Source organism: Gadus morhua, chromosome 5 (genome assembly GCF_902167405.1).
Source record: "Gadus morhua chromosome 5, gadMor3.0, whole genome shotgun sequence".
Lineage (NCBI taxonomy): Eukaryota > Metazoa > Chordata > Actinopteri > Gadiformes > Gadidae > Gadus > Gadus morhua.
Genome location: NC_044052.1, coordinates 12454830 through 12476120, shown reverse-complemented (window position 1 = coordinate 12476120; position 21291 = coordinate 12454830). Strand labels below are relative to the sequence as shown.

The 21291-nt window shown below is 50.7% G+C and overlaps 2 protein-coding genes across 4 annotated transcripts in view; one reads left to right on the top strand and one right to left on the bottom strand.

Moving 5' to 3' along the window:
- Positions 1–297: 297 nt before the first annotated feature.
- On the top strand, positions 298–7124 carry tacc3 (transforming, acidic coiled-coil containing protein 3). 3 transcript variants are annotated; one of them, XM_030356659.1, is made up of 18 exons: positions 298–439; positions 961–1126; positions 1295–1419; positions 1511–1557; positions 1639–2183; positions 2328–3220; positions 3334–3376; positions 3462–3633; positions 3826–3884; positions 3969–4099; positions 4199–4274; positions 4446–4574; positions 4798–4865; positions 5251–5294; positions 5588–5760; positions 5849–5955; positions 6598–6718; positions 6795–7124. In XM_030356659.1, exons 2-18 carry the CDS (start codon positions 962–964, stop codon positions 6858–6860), a joined length of 2964 nt encoding a protein of 987 aa, XP_030212519.1. In that variant the 5' UTR covers positions 298–439; position 961; the 3' UTR covers positions 6861–7124. The 3 variants fall into 3 exon arrangements, with proteins under 3 accessions (XP_030212519.1, XP_030212518.1, XP_030212517.1); XM_030356658.1 differs by having other exon boundaries at positions 2256–3220; XM_030356657.1 differs by having other exon boundaries at positions 1639–3220.
- An 858-nt stretch (positions 7125–7982) lies between these two features.
- LOC115543976 (fibroblast growth factor receptor-like 1) overlaps positions 7983–21291 on the bottom strand; it is a 30046-nt gene continuing 16737 nt past the window's right edge. The window contains exons 3-7 of the mRNA XM_030356701.1: positions 18689–18961; positions 12707–12793; positions 11603–11887; positions 9844–10197; positions 7983–9548 (exon numbers count right to left, since the gene is read on the bottom strand). Of these exons, the coding sequence (XP_030212561.1) occupies positions 9100–9548; positions 9844–10197; positions 11603–11887; positions 12707–12793; positions 18689–18961 (1448 nt within the window). The 3' untranslated portion in view covers positions 7983–9099. The remainder of the gene's footprint in view (positions 9549–9843; positions 10198–11602; positions 11888–12706; positions 12794–18688; positions 18962–21291) is intronic.

Genomic DNA, 21291 nt, shown 5'->3' with positions numbered 1-21291 from the left:
GGTGATTTGCAGGTGTGTGAGGCACATAGATCCGCGATGGATCAATTTACATTACGATTGAAAGTACATAATTTGTAGGGGATAAAATAGTGTGTCGAGAAATCCTTGCAAATTAATCAATTCGACGGCTGATATAATATGCTTTATTAAGATGAGGTGCACAACCAATTGTTTTGACTCAATGCTGCCACCCATCGATTAACTCAGAAGCTACAACATTCGGTTTCGTCATGTCCGTTCTGTAAGCCTATTGGACATCTCACCACGTAGCTTTTCCGCCGAGAGTTTCAAATTGTTTGATTGGTTCATTTCATGACTTTAAAAATACGAACCGTTGGCTGTGGGCTTTCAGGTGCCTTCTTCGGGGCTATTCGTTCGTGTTGCTGTCTGCGTGGAAGCGAACATTACAGACAACGACAACCGTTACCGTTAATTTAAGGTAGGTTGTTCCATTAAATACAATGCAGAAACAACATTTATCCCGCACTGGTCAATACCGGAGTACGTTAGTTTTAGTGTACGCCTGGATGCTGGGATCATTTGACTTGTGCAATTACCGATACACATGTATTTAGTGTCATCATTATAAAAAGTAAAAGGATTGTCAGACCAAACAATCCTTTTTACTTTTTATAACAATTCAGTTGTTTCTTTATTTGAGGCAGCGTCGAAGAAGGCCTTGAAGTTAACTTTATGACGACGTTATGAAGAAATATCGGAATATGAAGCCACATCACAACTTTGTCAATCATCTTTTAATCAGTTTTGGATATACATTCAATACTATCCAATGAACTCCGTAGTGGTACCGAATCGATGTAAAGGATGAACTAGGATTACCTTTTGTCATCATAGACTCACGGCCACTTCAGTAGATGGGGCCCATCTGTGGACAGCCATATTGATCCACGGTAAAGATGATTTAAGATACTATTTTTGCATCTGTGTCCCTTCCCAAAGGATGGGTTCCGTTCCTGTCAATGACGAGAACCTCGGTGTCCACCGAGGAGGAAAGCGCACCAGTTCAAGTGACGACATTTTTGCCATTGAACAGCCAACTGGAAGGCAATCTATTCTTCGGCAAACTGAAAATCTACCCAACAAGACTGTGCCAAAGGGTGGAAAGGTTAGCTTGGAGGAGGTCAAAAAACACAATTGTTGTTATTCTGATTTACCTAATGGAATAATACAGGCATTAACACTTTGTAATTGCAATTATGTTAAAAACATGCATATTTTATAATGGAATAATTAACGTCTATCATTTTCATTCTACCTAACCTGTTGCTTCTAGGTTTGTTTCCAGACTCCAAGAAGAGACCCAGTCTCTAAAAGAATTCTGTCTCCATCCAAGTCTGTGAAGATGGATAACCTGGTTGAGTGTATGAAGGCGCTCGATTCCTTACGGCTGGATTCAAAGTATGTCCTCAACATAATCTTTTTTATTTTGCTGAAATTTGGGAATTACGGCATATATGTTGGATATTGACCCCTTGATGTGTTTTACCAGCACAACACCGCAAAAGGCGACTGAGACCGTTGCTGGACAAAATAATGGTAAAAAAAATTCACATTTGTTCTTGCTTTTTATTTTGTAGTTAAGCCTGGGATATGTAACCGTATTTGTTTTCCAAACAGACGATTTGTCACATCCTGACGACGAAATGCCCATCAAAAGCACAGGAGGCTATCTGCTGGACTTTGACAATCTCGACACCATGGATCCTTTCTCGGGCTCCAAAAAGTTTGCCTTGTCCCCGACGCGGCCGTCTATTGAAGACCTTCCATTATCCCCAAACCAGCCTGAGGCTGCGTTCCAAGAGGCCGGAGAACCGGAGTCGGCCCTGGACGAGACCCTCCCCTTCAACCGCTCTGTGGAAAACTCCCTGGCTGAAGTAAGCTCCACGGAGAGCAGCGTGGTCACAGTGATGAAGAACTCATGCCTCGAGGACCAGGAATCCTCCATCGCCACCCCTGACAAACAACCGCCTGCCGCAGCGTCTCTGAACGTCACTCAGGAAGACGCTCCGGCCGCCGCCCCATCGGCGGAGGATGCCCCGCTTCACTCCAGAGGCGTCTACAGTATGGACTTTGACTACCTGGACGCCATTGACCCTTTCCAAACCGGCTCAAAGATCCCTGACGATGTGCCCCTCGGCCAACTGCTGCCAGCCCCCTCAGAGGCCTCCCCATTGAAGACCAACCCAGCCCCCTCAGAGACCTCCCCATTGAAGTCCAACCCAGCCCCCTCAGAGGCCTCCCCATTGAAGACCAACCCAGCCCCCTCAGAGACCTCCCCATTGAAGTCCAACCCAGCCCCCTCAGAGGCCTCCCCATTGAAGACCAACCCAGCCCCCTCAGAGACCTCCCCATTGAAGTCCAACCCAGCCCCCTCAGAGGCCCCCCCATTGAAGACCAACCCAGCCCCCCCAGAGGCCTCCCCATTGAAGACCAACCCAGGCCCCTCAGAGGCCTCCCCATTGAAGACCAACCCAGGCCCCTCAGAGGCCTCCCCATTGAAGACCAACCCAGGCCCCTCGGAGGCATCCCCAGTGAAGACCAACCCAGCCCCCCCACAAGCCTCCCCAGTAAAGACCAACCAAGGCCCCCCACAAGCCTCCCCAGTAAAGACCAACCAAGGCCCCCCACAAGCCTCCCCAGTGAAGACCAACCCAGCCTCCCCACAAGCCTCTCCAGTGAAGACCAACCCAGAGAATATCGTAGAAGTGCAGAAGGAGCCATCCACCACGGCGGAGGACAATGGCATTTCAAATGACATCACAAAGGCTCCCGAATCTGAAGCCACAGTAAAACCAGCAGACCCCCCGATCAAGGTAGGGTCCGTCAAACTAGAGTTTAACTTTGACGACGGCGCCGAGGTGAAACCTAAGCCACAACCGAAGAAGTTTGGCAAACGGCCGCCGACTGCGAAGGCGTCCGGGAAAAAGCCCACGCTGGAGGTACGGCCGGCGCCACCGACTAAGCCGTGCGTGGCGGACGTTGGCGTCGAGGTCGACACCCCCCTCCCCAAGGCAACCTACTCCTTTGACTTCGACAAGTTGGATGACCCAAACTTCAATCCTTTCGGCGCAAGCGTAAAAATGGACAACCCATGTGGTGTGAAGTCCAGTCCTGCGGCCAAGGTATCCGCTGTGACCGAGCAGCTGCCCGCCCCCGCGGCGGCATTCCCACAGCTGGTGACCCGGGCACCCTCACCCTGGTACGCTTCCCTTTTTTTTATTTCTGTATTGATTTGCATATTTGAAAACGGTGGAACCTTTGCTCAAGTAGGAAAAACTGAAAGACTAATTAGGTTGTGTTTGCTGTCTTTAGCGCTGCAGGTCTCGCCACCAACACGGAAGACGGTTATGTTCATGTAAGGACAGCTCACATAAGCGTACCATTTATGTTTTATGATGCATAGGGCTGCTGAACTATAAGCTACATGTCACAATTTTTAGGTTGAAATTCCCCAGCAAGAGGAACCAATGTCCATCCCAGCCCCAGACCTGGGGCTTCAGCGTGAGGCGGTCTGCCGTACGCCTGAGCCCTCGGACTTTGGCCAGCAGCATGACTGGACTTCACAGACTCTCCTGGTGGAAACCAACATGGAGTTTGTGCCAGGATCAACATGTGAGTGTCCTACATTGCGGTCTTGTTTGTGTACTGTGTGTATATGTCCATGTTCTCTTAACGTGGATGGTAAACATTTTAGAAACTTAAAATCGTTGTTAAATAATATGCTGTTGAATAATAAATTGTATGAATTGGTAATGAAATGTTGCTGTCTATTGCTGTGTACTGACCTTGTTTTCTCCCTCCTAGTCATAGCAAGTGACCTCGATGGGCAGATGGATTACCTGGAGCAGTTTGGCTCAGCCAACGTGAGGTTACATTTTGTACTTTGCTTTTTCATCGTGTGTTGCTGCATGGATTCAGTTCTGAATTCCTCCTCTCCTGCTTCACAGTTCAAAGAGTCGGTGTTGAGGAAGCAGTCCCTGTACCTCAAGTTTGACCCACTCATGAGGGAGAGTCCAAAGAAGGCCGGCGCCCCCACTGTCAGCATCAACCCCCCACGGCCTGCAGCCCTGGCCTCTCGGTACGGACCTCCTCCCTTCCCATTCTGCTGCTCTCATTACCTCAGTATCTCATAATCACCTTCCTAAGCGTATTCCCTGTCCTTGTGTTTTCACATTAGGTTGGAGTCGGAAAGAACGGTACAACAGCCGCCAACAATGGACGACTTCAAGCTCATTGACGTCCCAGCAGCACGAGTGAGTCACATGATGCTTAAAGAGCCAGTGAACCCAAATTATTTTAAATGGAATAGTGTTTGAATTCCAGCTGACACCGGCGTGGGTTCCCAGGCTCTCTTAATGTCAGTCTTTTTTCGGTTCAGTGATCCCACGGTGTCAGGTCAAGTGATCGGTTTTTGTTTGGTTTAGATTGAGGTCCAGAACCACACCAGGCTGGAGAGTCTGGTTCCCCCCACCAGCACCGAGGAGGCCATCATCGACGTCCTGAAGTACAGTCAGAAGGACATGGACGCAGCCATTGCCAGGGTCCGGGCAGAGGTAGGCCCGCAAACTAAAACCTTGATTTGATTCGTTTGGACCGAAAAACTTGCCCCATTTATTAGGAGCAGATTCAAATCATCTTTATTGCAAATTTAGTTAAATGGAGTTCCATTTTGTAATGGCTTTTGTTCAAGTGGTATCTTATAACTTTTTTGTTGTACTTCATTTTATTTGTGTACTGTTTATATGCTGAGTAACCCCCCCCCCCCCCCTCATGTAGGCAAAGCAAACGGAGGCGTTGCTGACTTTAAAATATGATAAGCTATACGAGGATCACCATGAGTTGAGGTAATCCCTGCATTCTACATGTTTTTTTGCTAATTTGCTGATGGTCTTTTTTATATAATATATATATTGCTATTTTGTCCTCTACCGTTGCCATGTCTTTTGTTAAAGGTGACATATTATACCACCAGGTGTGAGTGTGATTGGCCCTTAAAAGCCCTTTTGAAAATCTGCGTCTTCTGACATTAGTGGGCGACGTGTCCATCTAGATGTCGGAAGACGCCGATTTTCAAAACGGCTTCTAAATACAAATGACACTCGCACATGGTGGCATAATTTGTCCCCTTTAAATCATATTAAACTGGCTGTAGTACAAATTGATAAAGCTGTCTGTGCAGCTTTTAAATCTCTAATTGTACTTAATACCTTTTCTCCCTCCATCCCATAGAAAAGTATTTTCTGGCGTTGAACAAACCATCCCAACGATGATTGGTGAGTCTCTACCCGCCTCTCATTGGGCCCCAGCTTTGAAACACGGCTGATGAGATTGCTCCAAAACACGCTTGTGAAGCAGGGTTCAACATTAACCATGGCCCAGGGCCAAGAAAAGTCATTGAACAAACATTCCCACTTCCAACACTACATCACCTGTACATCTTGCAGTTCACATTTAGGCCGCCAAAAATGTATTTTGGCCAACAATTTTTGGAGCTTGGTGGTGGTCGCTGGGGCCAGTACTTAAAATGTGAGTGTCTATCCCTGGTCTAACTATCTGTGTCCCCCAGCGGATTGGAAGGGGCAGCGGGAGCGGGACCGCGCCCAGGCCCAGGCCAAGCTGAACAGTGCCCTGGCGGAGAAGGAGCAGGTGTCCCAGGAGCTCAGCGCCCTGGATAGCAGCTTCTCAGAGCTCTTTAAGAGGCTGGAGAAGTACAAGGTGGCCCTGGGGAGCTACAAGAAGGTCAGCACCCCAAGGCCTGCCCCCCCTCTGCCAGTGTTCCCTCAAAAAGGGGTCACACCGTGTTAACGCGTATCGTTTCACCTCCTAGAACGAGGAGACCCTCAAAGGCTGTGCTCAGGAGTACCTGGTGCGGATCAGGAAGGAGGAGCAGCGCTACCAGACCCTGAAGTCCTACACTGAGGAGAAGATCAGCAAGTAAGAGCCAGTGTTTCACCCACATGCATCCAGCAGTGGAACTGCGCCACCGCTGGACTACCAGTGGCACTGCGGTCAGCCATGCAAACTAAGCTGTTTATTTTTTTGGAGAAATCATGTTAGGCGTACCAATACTATTTGTTTTATTTATAAACTTATATCATAGGTGCCTCACATACCCCCCCCACCCACAATATTGTGGAAAATACTGAACCGCAAAATAGAGGGCATGATGATACTGTTCGTCCCATGATTTGCTCCGGACTTGAAGTAAGGAGCATGCAGAGTTAATGCAGCACAAGTGACTTCAATACAGAAAGTAGCTTAAATATTTGATTGTATAGACGGGACCCACCGTGTTATGATCCCAGAAGTTGGGATGGTGACACATCTTCGACTGAACACTGCCTTTTCACAAACATAAGAAAATCAGCTTTGTGCACACGCATATCAATACTGTGCATTATGCACATCAAGATGGTGCACCTCACACACATGCACACAAAGCAGCACTGCTGCTGGATGGAAACGGAGGGGAAACACTTGATACGCCATCAAGTGTGTCTAGTACCGGCGTTTCTCTTCTACTATACTATGGGTGTGGGTGTGTGTAGATCAATGAGATGTTTGTGTTGTCCTCAGGGCTAATGAGGAAACGGGGGAGGTGCGTTCACGGCTCAAGGCCGAGGTGTCCGGACTTCAAGCCCAACTGCGCAGGGAGCAGCTCAAGTCTCAGGCCCTGGAGAGCAACTACGATCAGAAGGTGAGCCCGCGCACCAGGACTCCTGAGGGTGTCGTCGGAAACGTCTGTGGATGCTGATGTGTGCTTTGTTTTCCAGGTGAAGGAGGTGGTCGAACTCACCAACCTGTGTGACGAACTCATTGCCAAAGTCCAGACGGGCTGACAACCTTGTCCTTCTTTTTCATCATTGTTTGTCTTATATTCATGTCTTTATAGAATATTTTTTAAATTAATAAACTAGATATTGCTGAATTGAATGAAATGAAATAATCTTAAAATCAAATATTGATTTTAAGATTTTACTCTTGGGAGTATCATTTCTTCTCTTCTAACCCTGTTTCTCTAAACTGTCAGAAGTTTTCATCTCTTTGTAAGTCTGTTTTACACGTGCTGCATACTTGATTATAATAAAGCTGTTAAAGAATGAGATTTTGTTGTTCATTCATGTTTGGGGCTGCCTCACCTCAAGGTGGCAGTGTTGCCTTACTGTGAAACATTATGCATGTGGTTAGTAACAGTGAATGCATAATTGTATTCAGCACAATACATAAAAGTTGAGGTAATCTCACAGAGGGGTAAAACGAAGCCTATTCAATGTATACATGTGTTGGATCATGTTGAGCCTTTCAGAGGGGAGATAAACCATCTATTCAACCTATAGTCTTCCATCTGGAGCTCATCCCCGGCTTGCAGTACCTACTAATGCAAAACAAGAGCAGGCCGACACAATGCTGCCCTTCTTTGCCCCGTCACAGCGGCCTCGCAGCGGGACAATGCACTTCCTAAACGGTGAAAGCAAATCCTAGCTGGATAGGAGGTGAATGAGGTGCTGGGCCGCGCGGAGGCGAGGGCACCGATTCACTTTCTTAAACAGGAGGGAGGGAAAGATGCGGGAAGACGGGTGTCGCCTTGCAGGGTGGGTCCATCCCTCATGTGAAGGGGACTGTGAGGGTCCTCTATTTGAACAGTATCTATTCACCTGAGCTATCTCTCCCACTGATGGCTGGCTGCCCCCTGTGTCACCCTCTTCAGACCAGTCCGGCTCGTCTCTTCTTGCCCAGTATGAATGGAGGCTGGGCTGCTTGTCTTCCCGCTGGTGTTTATCTATTGGGGGTTGTTGCCGTCACAAACGCAAAATCCACACCTGGACCGCTTGGAGATGAAAACAGGAGTTCTGATCCTGATGTGAACAGGTGGGAACAAAACAGGTTTGAGTCTGTTGTGTAAAGAACTCATGAGGCTTTCACTAGCCGGCTCAAAAGAAGGATGAATGAGTTTCAAGTCATTTAATCGAACGGCTAAATCATCAAAATAGATGATTTAGATTTTATACTTGAGTAAATGTATAATACAAGATTGTCATACAACAAATTAAAATACCTACAGTAAACATTTCCATATACATGTGATTACTCTATCTTGACAAAAATACTCAAATATATACTATACAGGACTACAGTATACTTTAATAAACTTACAATGATGTGTAAAATGCATAACTCTGAAAAATAAACTATTGATACATTTTCTTATTCAAATAAATTAAATACGACTCAATTTGGATATAAACAACTAGAGCTTCATAAATTGGTTGGGTAGGGTTGCAGTCCAAAACACTTTCTACCCTGGCTGGTAATCATTTGGCGGGGAAAACATTTGATGTTCTTGCTCAACCAACTGAAGAAGGTCATGGAGAATGTAGATGGTGTCTAATCACACAACATGGAAACACATTTTTTATTATATCCCTTGCAGTCCTAGGGTTCACATACATCTAAAGAGGGCTAAATTCTGCTTTGTGAGGATAGTGGTAGGCTTTTAACATACGGGCATTACAAACACCATGTCACGCTAACAAAGGGATACCTGAGAAGGAGCATTAAACCAGCCCTTTTTGTAAAAATATTCAGTACCACTTGAATTACCTCGACCATGGAGCATGCACACAGTTGTGGAAGTGAACAGCTTAAAGGAGCCCTTTTGAACTTCACTTGAGCAGAAGGTGGAAAAACCCACTAGACACACCAACAGGAATCCATCCACATCTTAGCATTGATTCGTCTGCTTCTGGAAACACACACGAGACACAGCACCGACTCCTTTAGTGCACCGGAGGAATCCAATGTTTTTCTCTTTAGTGGTGTGACCATGGTGACGAGCAGGGAAGGGAAAGCAGCGAACCTGACGCGTTGCATCACTGACCACCAACATGTCAATCACAGGACCGCTCGCTCGGACGCACAGCCATCAATGCCCCGCTGCAGCAAGACTTTGGCACAGATTTGGTAAAGGTGTCTATAAAAACAAAGGAGGGAGCTTTGCCCTGGTGGGTTTGAGACCTCCAGAGCTGGTGTGGGTTCACAAGACCACAGCGGTCCCTGTGACAGAGCGCGGGGGGGGGGTTAACACTGGTAATGGATGTGCTGATGCTGGTGCACCTTGCCGTCCACGTGGGAGTGTGTGTGAGTGTGTATGTCCGTGTAGATCTTGGGGTAGATCTTGGTGGCCAGCCCCGAGCTGCCCTGGCCCAGCAGGAGCTGCTGCTGCTGCTGGGCCAGGTACTCCTCGTAGTTCATGGAGCCCACGGAGCACTCCTTCTCGGGGCTGGAGGAGCCGGACGAGGGGGCGGCGCAGCCTCTCTCCCGGTCCCGGTAGGCCAGCCGGGGGTGTGGGCCATGTAGGCCCTGGGGGGCCGGGGGGCCGGGCGGCGGGCAGTGCTTCTTGTTCTGACAGAACCACAGCAGCACCACGCCCAGGATGAACACCAGGCCGGCGGGGATGCCGATGATCACGGGCCAGGGCAGCGAGTTGGAGGACGGGGCGAAGATGGGCGGGGTGGGAGGCTTGGTGTCTGGGGGAGGAGAGGTCAGGGGAGAGGAGGGGTGAGGACGCATGAGGGCATCTGTTGAATCTGATGCTGCGGGGCCAAAAAAATGACATCGCTAGTCGTGTGTTCAAAATGCCTTCCATGTAAAATAAACGGGTTTCTCTTGAAATTAAAAAAGACAGAAACCAGTTACGCAGAATGTAAAATAAAAGGTTTCACCCCCAAAAATGTTGTTGTTTTGTTCACCTTATACCTCCAATCACAAAATATCACAAATAGCAACAGTAGACGGTTGAATTCATCACCACGCTGCACTCACCTGGTAGCACGGTGAGGAAGGCGCTGCGGAAGTTGTAGCCCATGGTGTTGGCGCCCAGGCAGATGTACATGCCGGCGTCCTCCTCCTTGGCTCTGGTGATCAGCAGCTTGTTGAGGTAGGAGCCGTCGGGCCGCGACCACACCTCCCCGGTGGGCAGCACCACGAAGTGGTCGTCGCCCACCTCGATGGTGGTGTTGTAGCGGCTCTCCTCGTGCGTCTCCACCCGCTTCAGCCACTGGATGACGGGCTTGACGTCGCTGCGCACCTTGCACTGGAAGGAGGTGGTGCCCCCATAGTCCACCGTGGTGTTGACCGGGTGCGTGCCCGTCAGCACCGGCTTGGAGTTGGTTCGCTCTGTGGGGGGGGGGGGGGGGGGGGGGGGGGAGAGAGAGAGGGATCGCCATGGTTAGGATGCCCCCGTCATGGGTGTGACATGGCGGGCCTTCTGCGTGGAGACCGGGGCGGTAGTTACCCGCCCCGGGCTCACGGCTTGTAATTGACAGAGAGGCAGAAAACCACATGTAACACAAGGAGGACGTGTGATTAGTTTCCGTCTCTCTCTGCTCCTGGTTGTGCTGAACACATTCTCATGAGGAGGAAGGGGGGTTCTGGGGGTTTGGCAGACAGCTGGTCTTTAATCAGCTCCAGATTGGGTGGAGGGTCCCTGGGTTGAAAAGCCTCTCTCTCCCCGCCCCCCTCCCGACAATAACCCCCACCACCAGAACACAAGGCCTCACTCAGACCTGCCTGCTCAGTAGGATTCTAATATACGCGATTACACACATTCATCCATACGCGTAAACCTGACCGAACTTGGACGTCTCAGTCGAGCCTCCACTGCAGGCGAAGGCTCGACTTTGATCCCCTCGAGCTCCGGCTTTAAGTTGCTTATGGCCACGTTTGCGTTACATTGCAACGCATTTGTTATTCCCTTCAAACATCTAAGATTGGTTTCCAGCGCGGTCCACACCAGACCCACCGTGTCCAAGGACAGCCGACCTCCTCCGTTTGTTAAGAAGCATGTTTACAGGTGAGGACATCTGGCCTGAGCGTGTGAGGCCTCAGTTCTCAGGGACCAATACCGCTGGGGATCCAAACCGGCAACCCCCCAGGATGGAGGGACTGCCGAGCGCTCTGACTGTGCTTTCACAGCAAAACACTTTTGTGATATCAGAGGAGGAGGGGCTCTCTTGGGAACAGAAACGTTTCCCTACGCCATTTCATTGTCAACCATCGCCGAGACAACCAGCACTACGAGTTTTTACTTGTTGTGGGAGTACAAGAGACGTTGGAGAACCCAACGCGGTCTTTTAGGTTTCATAATATCATCCGGATGCGCACACAGCTTTTGGCCGTGATATTATACATTATATAGGTATTATAGAAAATCTCATAGATATTATAGAGCTCCGGGAGTCCGCAAACGGCAACATTCACTTCGCCTCGGTGTTGCGGTTCAATCTGGACTTCAGGGATTGAACGCCGATATGCTGTCACAACAAAATATTTTAACTTGTGCGAGTTGAATCACATGAATTTCGCGTGAACCAGGTATTCAGCCAGCGCCATTGATCAATTCGCAGATTTTTCAGCTGAAAAATTCGCCTCTTTGTAGAGATTGGCGCCGCGTCTTCATTTTTGGTGTGAACGTCCTTTGAGGCTCATTAACCCAAAGGACAGCCTGCACATCAGGTCGGCGGCCTCGGCGCTCCCTAAGGCGCTGGGATCGGGGCGGTCCCTCCAGCCACAGGGTACTTACGTATGACCTCCACCTTGTAGGTGGCGTTGATCTCCCCGGCGCGGTTGGACACCCTGCAGGTGTAGCGGCCGCTCTGCTCGGCGGTCAGCCCCCGCAGGCTCAGGGTCCACTTCTTCTGCCGGCCCGCCCCCACCTCCCGCTCCGTCAGCCGCCGCTCCTCCTTCAGCCACACGATGTCCGGCCGCGGGTTCCCGCTCGCCGCGCACTTCAGACGCACCGAGCTGCCCACCGGCCGGGCGATCACACGCTTCCTCATCTTGGCGGGCTGCGTGAAGCGGGGGCGGGCTTTAGGGAGAGAGAGAGGGAGAGAGACAGGGAGAGAGAGGTGAGAGGGAGAGGGAGAGAGAGAGGGGTGAAAGGCAGAGGGAGAGAGGGGGGGAGAGAAAAGGGAGAGAGAGAGAGGGGGGAGAGAGAATGTGAGAGACAGGGTGAGAGAGACAGGGAGAGAGGGAGAGAGGGAGAGAGGGATAGGGAGAGAGAGAGAGAGGGAGAGAGCGAGGGGGGAGAGGGAGAGGGGATTGAAGGGAGATGGAGAGAGAGAGGGGGAGGGAAGAGAAGAGGAGGGAGGGAGGGAGGAGAGAGAGAGAGAGAGAGAGAGAGAGAGAGAGAGAGAGAGAGAGAGAGAGAGAGATGGATGGATGGATGGAGAGGGAGAGGGAGAGGGAGAGGGAGAGGGAGAGGGAGATTTATTCCAATGAGGCGCTATGGGTAGTTTTAGTGCTTCCATAAATAAAAACCGCATCAAACATGAACTCCTTAGCCTCTTTTCACAAAGAGGTCCTCTCTCGACTCTCTTGGTGGAAAACACATTGGCTTTGAGGAGAAAGACTTGGTGCGCAGAAACAGCTGTCTGGCAGCCGCTAACCGATCAATAATTAAGGCTTTCCGGCCTGAGCAGCGTTAATTATTTGGTCGGATCTGGGGAATCTGACACAAAGATATTTGGCCTCGCTACATCGGAATTGGCAGCGTTTGTCTCCGTTTGTCCTGTTTGCTCATGTCGGTGATATCCATTCATCCATTGAAGGTAAATAACAATGCTCTCCTCCCCGGGCCCTCAGACGGTCTCACTAATGCCCCAGCCTTGATGGCAGATGTTCTTACCTAGTTTCCCCAACACGCTATCCGGCCCAACGTCCGAATGTGGTCCAGCGGGTCCCCCGGGTCTGGATTTATCAGAACCAGAGTCATCTGTTGGCACAGGGGGAGGGCAGGTGGTAATGAAGGGCTGCACAACACGTCAACATGCTATTAATCCCCAGCAGAGCACAAACACACAACAAAGAGGAGCGCACATCAAACCGCGCCGAGCGAGGAATGCTGTGTAGTAATAAAGAACTCTAATTGCCGTGCGTAATCACAGCGTATCCCGTTCCCGATGACAGACAGCATGAGGTAGTCTCCCGTTGATTTCATAGCAGTAAACCCTCCGTGGCCTTTCAGGGCTGTCGCTGTCTAGCCAAGCTGTCAGTGGTTGGCTGTACCGCTCAGTAAATACCTTAAAGACACCAACGGGTCATTAGCAGCTTCGCCCCAGAGGAACCCTCCAGCGGCCATTTTGTGGGAATTCGTTTCAATGTGGGGTTTTGGATTTCGACCGGTCAGGTTTTTGGTAAACGGGTCGGCAGGTCGTGGCAGCTTTATGAAGCAAGCCCTTTTAAAGCTCTTAATGAATGCTCATCTCGCTTTAGTCCTATGGGTTAATTCGTTTGATATGATCTTTAGCTTGAAAAGTAGAGCTTAACAATGGAAATAACGTCCCGTGAGGTCGTCTTTGCTCGATCCAAATCATTTCAGCGTTTCCTGCCCGTCTCCCCTAAGCCGGCTGTGCTGAGCTTAAGGTCGTAGCCTGTAGCATTGGGGAGTAATGTGATCAGTTTTCATAACCCCGGTTCCAGCGGACAGCTGTGGGCTTTATGTCACGGGCTGACATAATGCAGCGGAGCTAAGACAGGGCTTAAAATATAATATGAAGAGACTAGCTAACGGACGTTTATTCACCGGGTCACAGCGATGATGAAATCAGGGGCTCTATGGGGGAGGGGAGGGGGGAACCCTCGGACTCGATCGCCCAAGGTATCTAGCAGACGCTTTTATCCAAAGCGACTTAAAGTAAGTACATTTGTCAGAAGAAAGAGAAACAATATATCGCTGTCGGTACAGTAAGGATGTTCATAGAGTGGCATGCACCCACTCCCTGCATACAACAAATGTATCTAGGATAAGATGAGACACAATGCTAAGTAGTGTTTTTTCAGTGCCAGGATGTGCAACATACAATACATTAAGTGCCAGGACGTAAAACATACAATAATTGCGTACATTAAGCGCCAGGACGTAAAACATACAATATGTGCATAAGAGTGTGCGTAAAAAAAGTGCGTAAAATATCCCCTCCACCAGGACCGGCGCGGCCCACAGCTCCCTCAGGCCGGGGCGACGCTCCCTGATACAGCGGGGCGGCGGGCCCAGGTAGAGGGGCCAGATGTGACTCCTAACCCCCCCCCACCCCCTCTGGTGGTGCCGCCCTCCCGGCCCGACCCCCCACCCCACCCCTCAGAGCTCTCCAGGGTCTCCGCCCGGGCACAGACCCTCCATTGTGCGTCCCCTGCCCCACCAGGCGCAGCCATGATGTCATGGCTATTTGAGGGGGCTTTAACTAGCCAACTATAATAACCCATTCCTCTAAAAAGCAGCCTGCGCTGGAAGAAACATCTCTCTGTTGCTCCGCATTCCTCCCGGTTCCTGAACCTCCCAATCCAAACACGGCGCGCTCCCACACTGCCCCAGTTTGCTTTTTGATTTTTAGTTTGGAATCTATTTCCTCCCTACTTAATGTCAATGCTGGCGAACAATGAGGCTCTTTTATAACGTCTATAACTAACCGTATCCCAAGACGCTATTGTCCTCCAACAATGTTGGCTCAGCGCTGGACCCTCCGACCGGTGGGGGGGGGGGGTGGGGGGGGGATCACCTCAAGCCTATGAAATAATTTATACTTCTGGTTATCTTTGTTATTCCTAAACTGAGGCTGAGTGGCCTTCCAGCTAACGGCCCCGTGTGTCTCCTCCCGTTGCCCGGGAACGAAACCCGAAGAAGGCCTTAACCTCTGCTGAAACGTCCTTAAGCGAGCGGCGGTAAAAACCAGCGCGGCTATTAATTACATAAAAGTCATCGCAATTGACGTAGCCACGAACAAGGCTCCCCTGTCCGGCTCTAAACCAGCATCAGCTGCCGTCGCCATCGGCTACAGTCCATTCATACGAGCAGACCATGTTGTTTTAAAGGCCGACGCCATTCAATACCTTTTCATTCACAAATCAAGCCCCAGGAAACGGCGGCCGGAGCCTCGTGGGGCTGCTGAATCACAGAGAAGGGGGCCGTGATTTGTGGGCTCCAATGAGCTCCAGATGTTGTTGGGGACAATCTAATGTCCAGAGGAGGAGAGGGAGGAGAGGAGAGGGGAGCAGGGAGGAGAACGGAGAGGGCTAGCCTAACGACATATCCAGAGGTATATAATGTTAAGATAATCCAAAGACGTGTGTTATGAAAAATGGACACCTAATGACAGTAAGTCGAGCAGTCTCAATTAGAAAGCCATCATCTGTGGTCATAAGAGTCTTTTCCACTGCCCACAGCCGAGGACAGAGTGGTCCTGTATGTTGTTGTCATGTGTGGGTCAGTGGGATGGCCAGAGAGCCGGAGGGGCGGAGCCAAGGGCGGGCCCGGGGGGCGGGGCCTGGCGGTAGTGGGGGTCAGTTGTCAGGAGACCACCCCAAACAGAGCCCAAACAGCCAGCTGGGGGGATTGAGGAGGCGCCATGTTGCAGTGGCCGGCCAGATTCTTCAGATAGCTCAGGGGAGGACAGCGTGTCCACTGGCAGATGGAGGCAGAGGAATATCGTCCCCCCCAACCCCAACCCCCCAACACTTCCTTACATCACCCTGCATAGCTCTGACTTACTGTTTTACTCCTCTGTCTCTCTGCGTTTCTTGGCGTCTCCTCCTCTCACCGCTCTCCTCCGAGCGGCCTCCGCTCCCCCAGTCCCAGACGGAGCAGCCGCGTAATGTTTTTAGAGTATGCTGTGCTTGCCTTGATGTTGAAGGCCGGCCAGAATCTAGCTGCCAATACCCCCCCCCCCCCCCCCCCCCCCCCCGTACTGCCTCGTAACCAACAAGTGGGGTTGTGGGGGCGGTCCCTGATCCAGTAAAAATAATAAACTGACATGATGTATGCAGGGTCTGCGCTGGAAGGTACCCCTCATTTAGAGCCTTTTAAAAAAATATTGGCCCCCAGAACCCCCCCCCAAGCCCTCCGGTTCCCCCGGCAGCTTAACGAGCTCCCCGCCGCCGTTAGCAGGGCATTCGAATGCTGCTGGCAATTAGCTGACTCAAGCCTAACGGAAAGTGTTACCCGTGTTGACGGTGCCCCGTTTGGCCGAGAGACGTAGGTTTTCTCAAGCCCTGACTTCAGTCCTGTTACTGTTTCGAAGCAGAACCCCAAGCCCCCCCCCCCCCCCCCCCGACCCCCGTTCAATCTGGTTCCTACTGGAGAAAGCTATGCCCCCCCCCCCCCCCCCCCCCCCCCCCTCCCTAATGGAACAATCATCTAGGAAAACAAACGCTGAGCTGATGGCTGCCAGTCCCTGGCTGCTGGGCCGACCTACGAAGGAGCCGAAACAGGGGGCCTTATGTGTGTGTGTGTGTGTGTGTGTGTGTGTGTGTGTGTGTGTGTGTGTGTGTGTGTGTGTGTGTGTGTGGGTGTGTGTGTGTGCGCGTGCGTGTGTATGTCTGTCTGTGTGTATGTGCGCGCCCATGAAAGGTTTTTTATGCATTTACTACAACCAAACAACCCAAAGGAACTTCAACCAATCAGGAGTTAGGGTTAGCTCTTGGGATCCGTGGGATGAGCTCTTCTGCCGCTAATTCCACTGATAACAATAATAAAGGCTCGTTAAAGACAAACAACTCTGTTGGAATTTAGTCCTGATTTACTGACAGCAGAGCAAAGCTAACTGCCAGGCAAGGTTGAAACCATCTGCAATAAAGAAAACAGCAGTAACTGCCAGTTGCAACAGAGCGCGTGAAGTCATATAGCGTCCATTGAAGACTCCTCAGTCCCACAGCACTGGGAGCCAAAGGAGATGAATCATCTGTCACTAAGCGCACCGCAGGACTGCAGGGAGAAAGATGTTATCTATCGTTGGACAAATCGACTGTGATTTATACGTCCTTTAATACGTGTGTTTGTCTCTCTGTTGGAGCGTGAAGAGTCGTCGAACAAGATGTTGAATCTGTGTAACTTATATCGCTTATTCTTCTCTCTTGCTGGCCTATCCACAACATGTACCATGCATTATATGACGCCAGGTTTAAACGTTGTTAAAAAGGGAGTTCAGTGTGCTCCAAATGTAAATAATCTGATCTCTTAATACATGCCATATGACAGAACTGTATGTGAACTTTGAGCTTTGTAACTGGCCTGCAAATCTCTATCTGCAACGTTTCACTGTAGCACAATATGCTCTTTGTAGTGCTGAGATATGATGTGTCTACTTGTGAACAAGACCTTAGCCCACAGCCAGAAAGTCTGCTATCCGAAGGACATGAGGCAAAACGTTTTTTTTTTTGTTGTGTAGCTGTATCTGTCTCTAGTCATGCACAGGTCAGCCATGGCCGCGCGAGAAGATACAAAAGTGCATCACGTTACAAACCCTCTCATCTCCCTCGCTCCTGCTCAAATCAAACTCTGTTGCATGCCTACCAGATCCCCGACTGATTGTCCGTTTTTTCAAAACACCAGACAGGTCTGTAATTGTAACTTATTTCCAGTTCATAATGTAATATAATCAGAATCTCTGATCTCCATCTCTATTCAAAAGTAAAAGCAACATCCTATTGAAGGGGTTCCTGAGAATCAAAAGAACATGGTGACCAAACGGCCTTCTGGGAAACGCGGTCTTTTGAGTGGAATATAATTGCGCAGCACTCACAGGGCGGCTGCACCGCCGGGCCGTGGCCTCCACTTCACTCCCAGAGGCTGTGCCCCTAATTAGCCATCTTAGAGTGATTAGACTAAACACCGCCTGAACGCTCCACTCCACTCATTCATCCCGCTCCGCTCCGGAGCAGGGGAAATGTACCGTACACAGACGCACACGCAGAGAGCGACCACATTGCACTAACGCACGGGGCGGCGTCCGCGGCTCAGCCGGGGAGACGGAGGGCCGGAGGGCAGGGGAGAGCGGCCTGATCCCCTCCGTCGTGCCCCGGAGCTACGAGGGGCTTTGTAGCGAAGCAGCCGTGGTGATCCAATGGGGTTCTGGTTGCTGCGCGGGGAAGCCGCGGACCCCCCCCTGACTTCACACAGGGTCGCCCCGAGGAAGAGGAAGAATCCCAAAGCCGACGGAATCACGGAGGATGAAGTGGTATGAAACAATATCGCATGTCTTTGTTGACTTTGGGATCAGAGGGGCTGTGAGGAATATGAAAGAGGAGGGGAGCCACCGCTAAGCCCTCCGCGGAGCCCCTCGCTTTGGGCCGCGACCTCCGTCGGGGAGGACGTCTCCCAACATCTGCAGATCAGTCGGGTTCTGGAGCGCAACGAGGCGGGACAAATCTGGACCCAAAGAGACGGAATCCAAGATGTTCCCGTGGCGGAGGGTGACGTGGTCTGACTCATGGTCGCAGGCCTGAGACGAGCTCTCTTTTACGATGCAGGTGACTTCACGGATGCAGAGTCGAACTCACAGAATATCTCACGGTTAGAAGCCCCCAGTCACCTCCCCCGCGGGGGATGATGGAACATGAATAAATGTACAGTTACACACATTTAGGGCATTTAGCAGAAGCTTTTACACAGGATTTTTATCTTTTATCTAAGATAGGATGCTACACGAAGCTGAGTACTATTTTTATGTGCCAGGACGTACAACATACAATAAGTGTGAATGTTAAGTGCCAGGAGGGACAACATCCAATAAGTGCGTACGAGGGGTGTGGGGGGGGGTAAGGGGGTAGGCTATGCAGAGTCTAGGTGAACTCTGAACATGAAATACGTCACGAGAACACCTTGAGGGCTCCTTACCGATGACGATGAGGGTGTAGTTGATGTTGACGCTGCCGAAACCGTTGGTGGCCTTGCAGACGTAGGTGCCGGCGTCCTCCGCCTCCACCTCCTTGATCTTCAGGCCCAGGCGGAGGATGCGGAAGCGCGTCCAGCCGCTGTGGATGTTGCGCCCGTCCTTGGTCCACATGATGAGGGGCGGGGGGTCTCCGTCCACGGGGCAGGGCAGCTTGATGGCGCTGCCCAGCCGGGCGCTCTGCCGGTGGGCCACCTGGTCGGCCACCTGCGGGGGTCCTGGAGGGGCGGAGCAGAGAGGGTCAAGGTCAAGGTCAAGGTCGAGGTCAAGGTCGAGCCTGAGGTTCTCTGCTGCATTAACAAACACAACTCGAAAGAGAGGTCTGAAATTTGATCGCCTCTCAAAATGGTGGAAATTACCCTTTGAGTTTTGGATTTTTAATTTTGCAAAGTTACTGTGCACAAAGGCTACGTTTGGGACTTTGTTCTTTGTAACAGTGAGGAGGGAGAGGATCATCCAATCAGGAAAGTGCACAATTTACAATGCACTGTATTGGAATGTCGCCCTTCAGATCCTTCCACAACCTTTGTTTAATACTGCAATAACTAAAATCCAGGACGTATCTTTTTCATATAGTGCCAACAATTCCCCCCAAAAGAGCTTAGCCCCAAAAGCTTGTGTTAAGCCAATTGAAGTCCAACAGAGGAAAACCTGGGCTGATGAGAACACATGTTATCCTTTTTAACAACGGAGCAGCGATTAATTACTGAATGAAACGCAATGTGTTTTCCATCTTTTGGGGAAGCAGGGTTTGTTTTGGGCAGATGGGATGTGATGGAGGTGATTTGTCGCTCTTCGGTCCGTTCACTCAGAAGCGTTAAATCCAGATTGCAATAATTGGTCAAAGCCTCAGCATCCATCGCAGAGAAGGGGGCAAAGTGTTCTGGCTCTGGTTGTGGATAGCGTGTGGGAGATCAAAGCGCTGGTGCTGGTAGTGGAGGAGGGGGAGGAGGAGGAGGAGGAGGAGGAGGAGGAGGGTAGGCCAGGCCACAGTGAGGCGGACAGCAACCGACCCTCCCTGTTCTTAATTGGCTCAGGTCTGCTCCCTCAGATGTAGTGAAATGGAGCAGTTCCAAATGCCCTGTGATGGTGTCAGAAGGCCTGCATCAGCGCTCTCAGGAGCCTGCTACGCCCCCCGACCCCCTGCCCCCCTCCGACTCAATCTGAACACATCCTGTCCCGTCTCAGCACACCGGGCCCTCCAGAGAGAGGCCAGGAGGGGTCCCGCGGCTGGATCCACTGATAAGAGCGGTCCGCGTCCGGGACAGGACTCGCTTCGCTCTGAGCAGCAGTGTGTGTATGGAGCCAGTCGAGCGAGGAATCTTTGCAACACATAGCCCGAATCCTAGCTAATGCTAATAAGCTCTAACCAGCTCTTGTTCCTGGAACTTCCTGTGGCGTTGCTCTGAAGCTACGTTACACAGCCGGCAGCTAGACTTTCGCACACAGTTCTAATACAAGTTTATAATAGTACACAACATTACAACATATTAATAGTAGTGAGCTAGCCAGGGGAGCCTTCCGCAGGGCATGCCAGAGCAAATGGTTAGCCTGCTAGTAGTAAAAACAAATGTGGGGGAGGGGTACATTCTCTCACACACACACACACACACACGCATACACACACGCACACACACACACATACACACAGTGAGATTCCAATGGGAATTTTCCACACATGGTAGATAAGATGTGTAATATTATGAGCAGAAATGTATGTGTGTGTGTGTGTGTGTGTGTGTGTGTGAGAGCATGTGTGTGCGTGCGTGTGTGTGTATATGTGTGTGTGTGTGTGTGTGTGTGTGTGTGTGTGTGTGTGTGTGTGTGCGAGCATGTGTGTGTGTGTGTGTGTGTGTGTGTGTGTGTGTGTGTGCGAGCATATGTATGTGTGTGTGTGTGTGTGTTTGTGTGTGCGTGCGCGCATGTGTGTGTGTGTGTGTGTGTGTGTGTGTGCTTGTGTGTGCGTGCGCGCGTGTGTGTGTGTTTGTGTGTGTGTCTGTGTGTTTGTGTGTGTGTGCTTGTGTGTGCTTGTGGGTCAGGTACAGAGGCAGATTGTATTCAGATGATTCCAGTGGGTTCTTGCTTGTCATCTTGCAGACAGATGTTCCCCAGGTACCAGATCTGGACGAGCATTGTGGCTCCGCTCTGCTGCCCACCAAAGGTCTCCTCATCTACGCACGAGCACACTTTGATGATACAGCGTACATTTAGCAAAGCTTCTCTCAGGATCCTGATGTGTGTTTATGAAAAGCTAATCCTTGCTCAAACACACACACACACATACACACACACACACACAGACCAACGCATGGAGTGCTCACACTTCCTTCCTCGATGTGGAAGGCCTTTCCTGGTCCACTGCAGGCACAGGAAATTGGAAGTGTGACTGTTTATGTCTGCGGAGAGAATGTGGCCACAGTCTCTCTGGCCGTTGTCAGGCGGCCAGTAGCTCACCCCTCCGCTACCAGCAGAGGCAAACAGAGGCCGTTCTGTGTTCATCTCCGCAGTGTAAACTCTGCTTCGTTCCACTGGCAGATCGCACCTCTGC

Excerpts from the sequence above, each read along its gene's own strand:
- tacc3 (XM_030356657.1), top strand. The coding sequence starts at position 962 with ATGGGTTCCGTTCCTGTCAATGACGAGAACCTCGGTGTCCACCGAGGA. Across the intron at positions 1,127-1,294 it reads CTGTGCCAAAGGGTGGAAAG|GTTTGTTTCCAGACTCCAAG; the intron begins GTTAGCTTGGAG and ends TGTTGCTTCTAG. Across the intron at positions 5,295-5,587 it reads AACCATCCCAACGATGATTG|CGGATTGGAAGGGGCAGCGG; the intron begins GTGAGTCTCTAC and ends TGTGTCCCCCAG.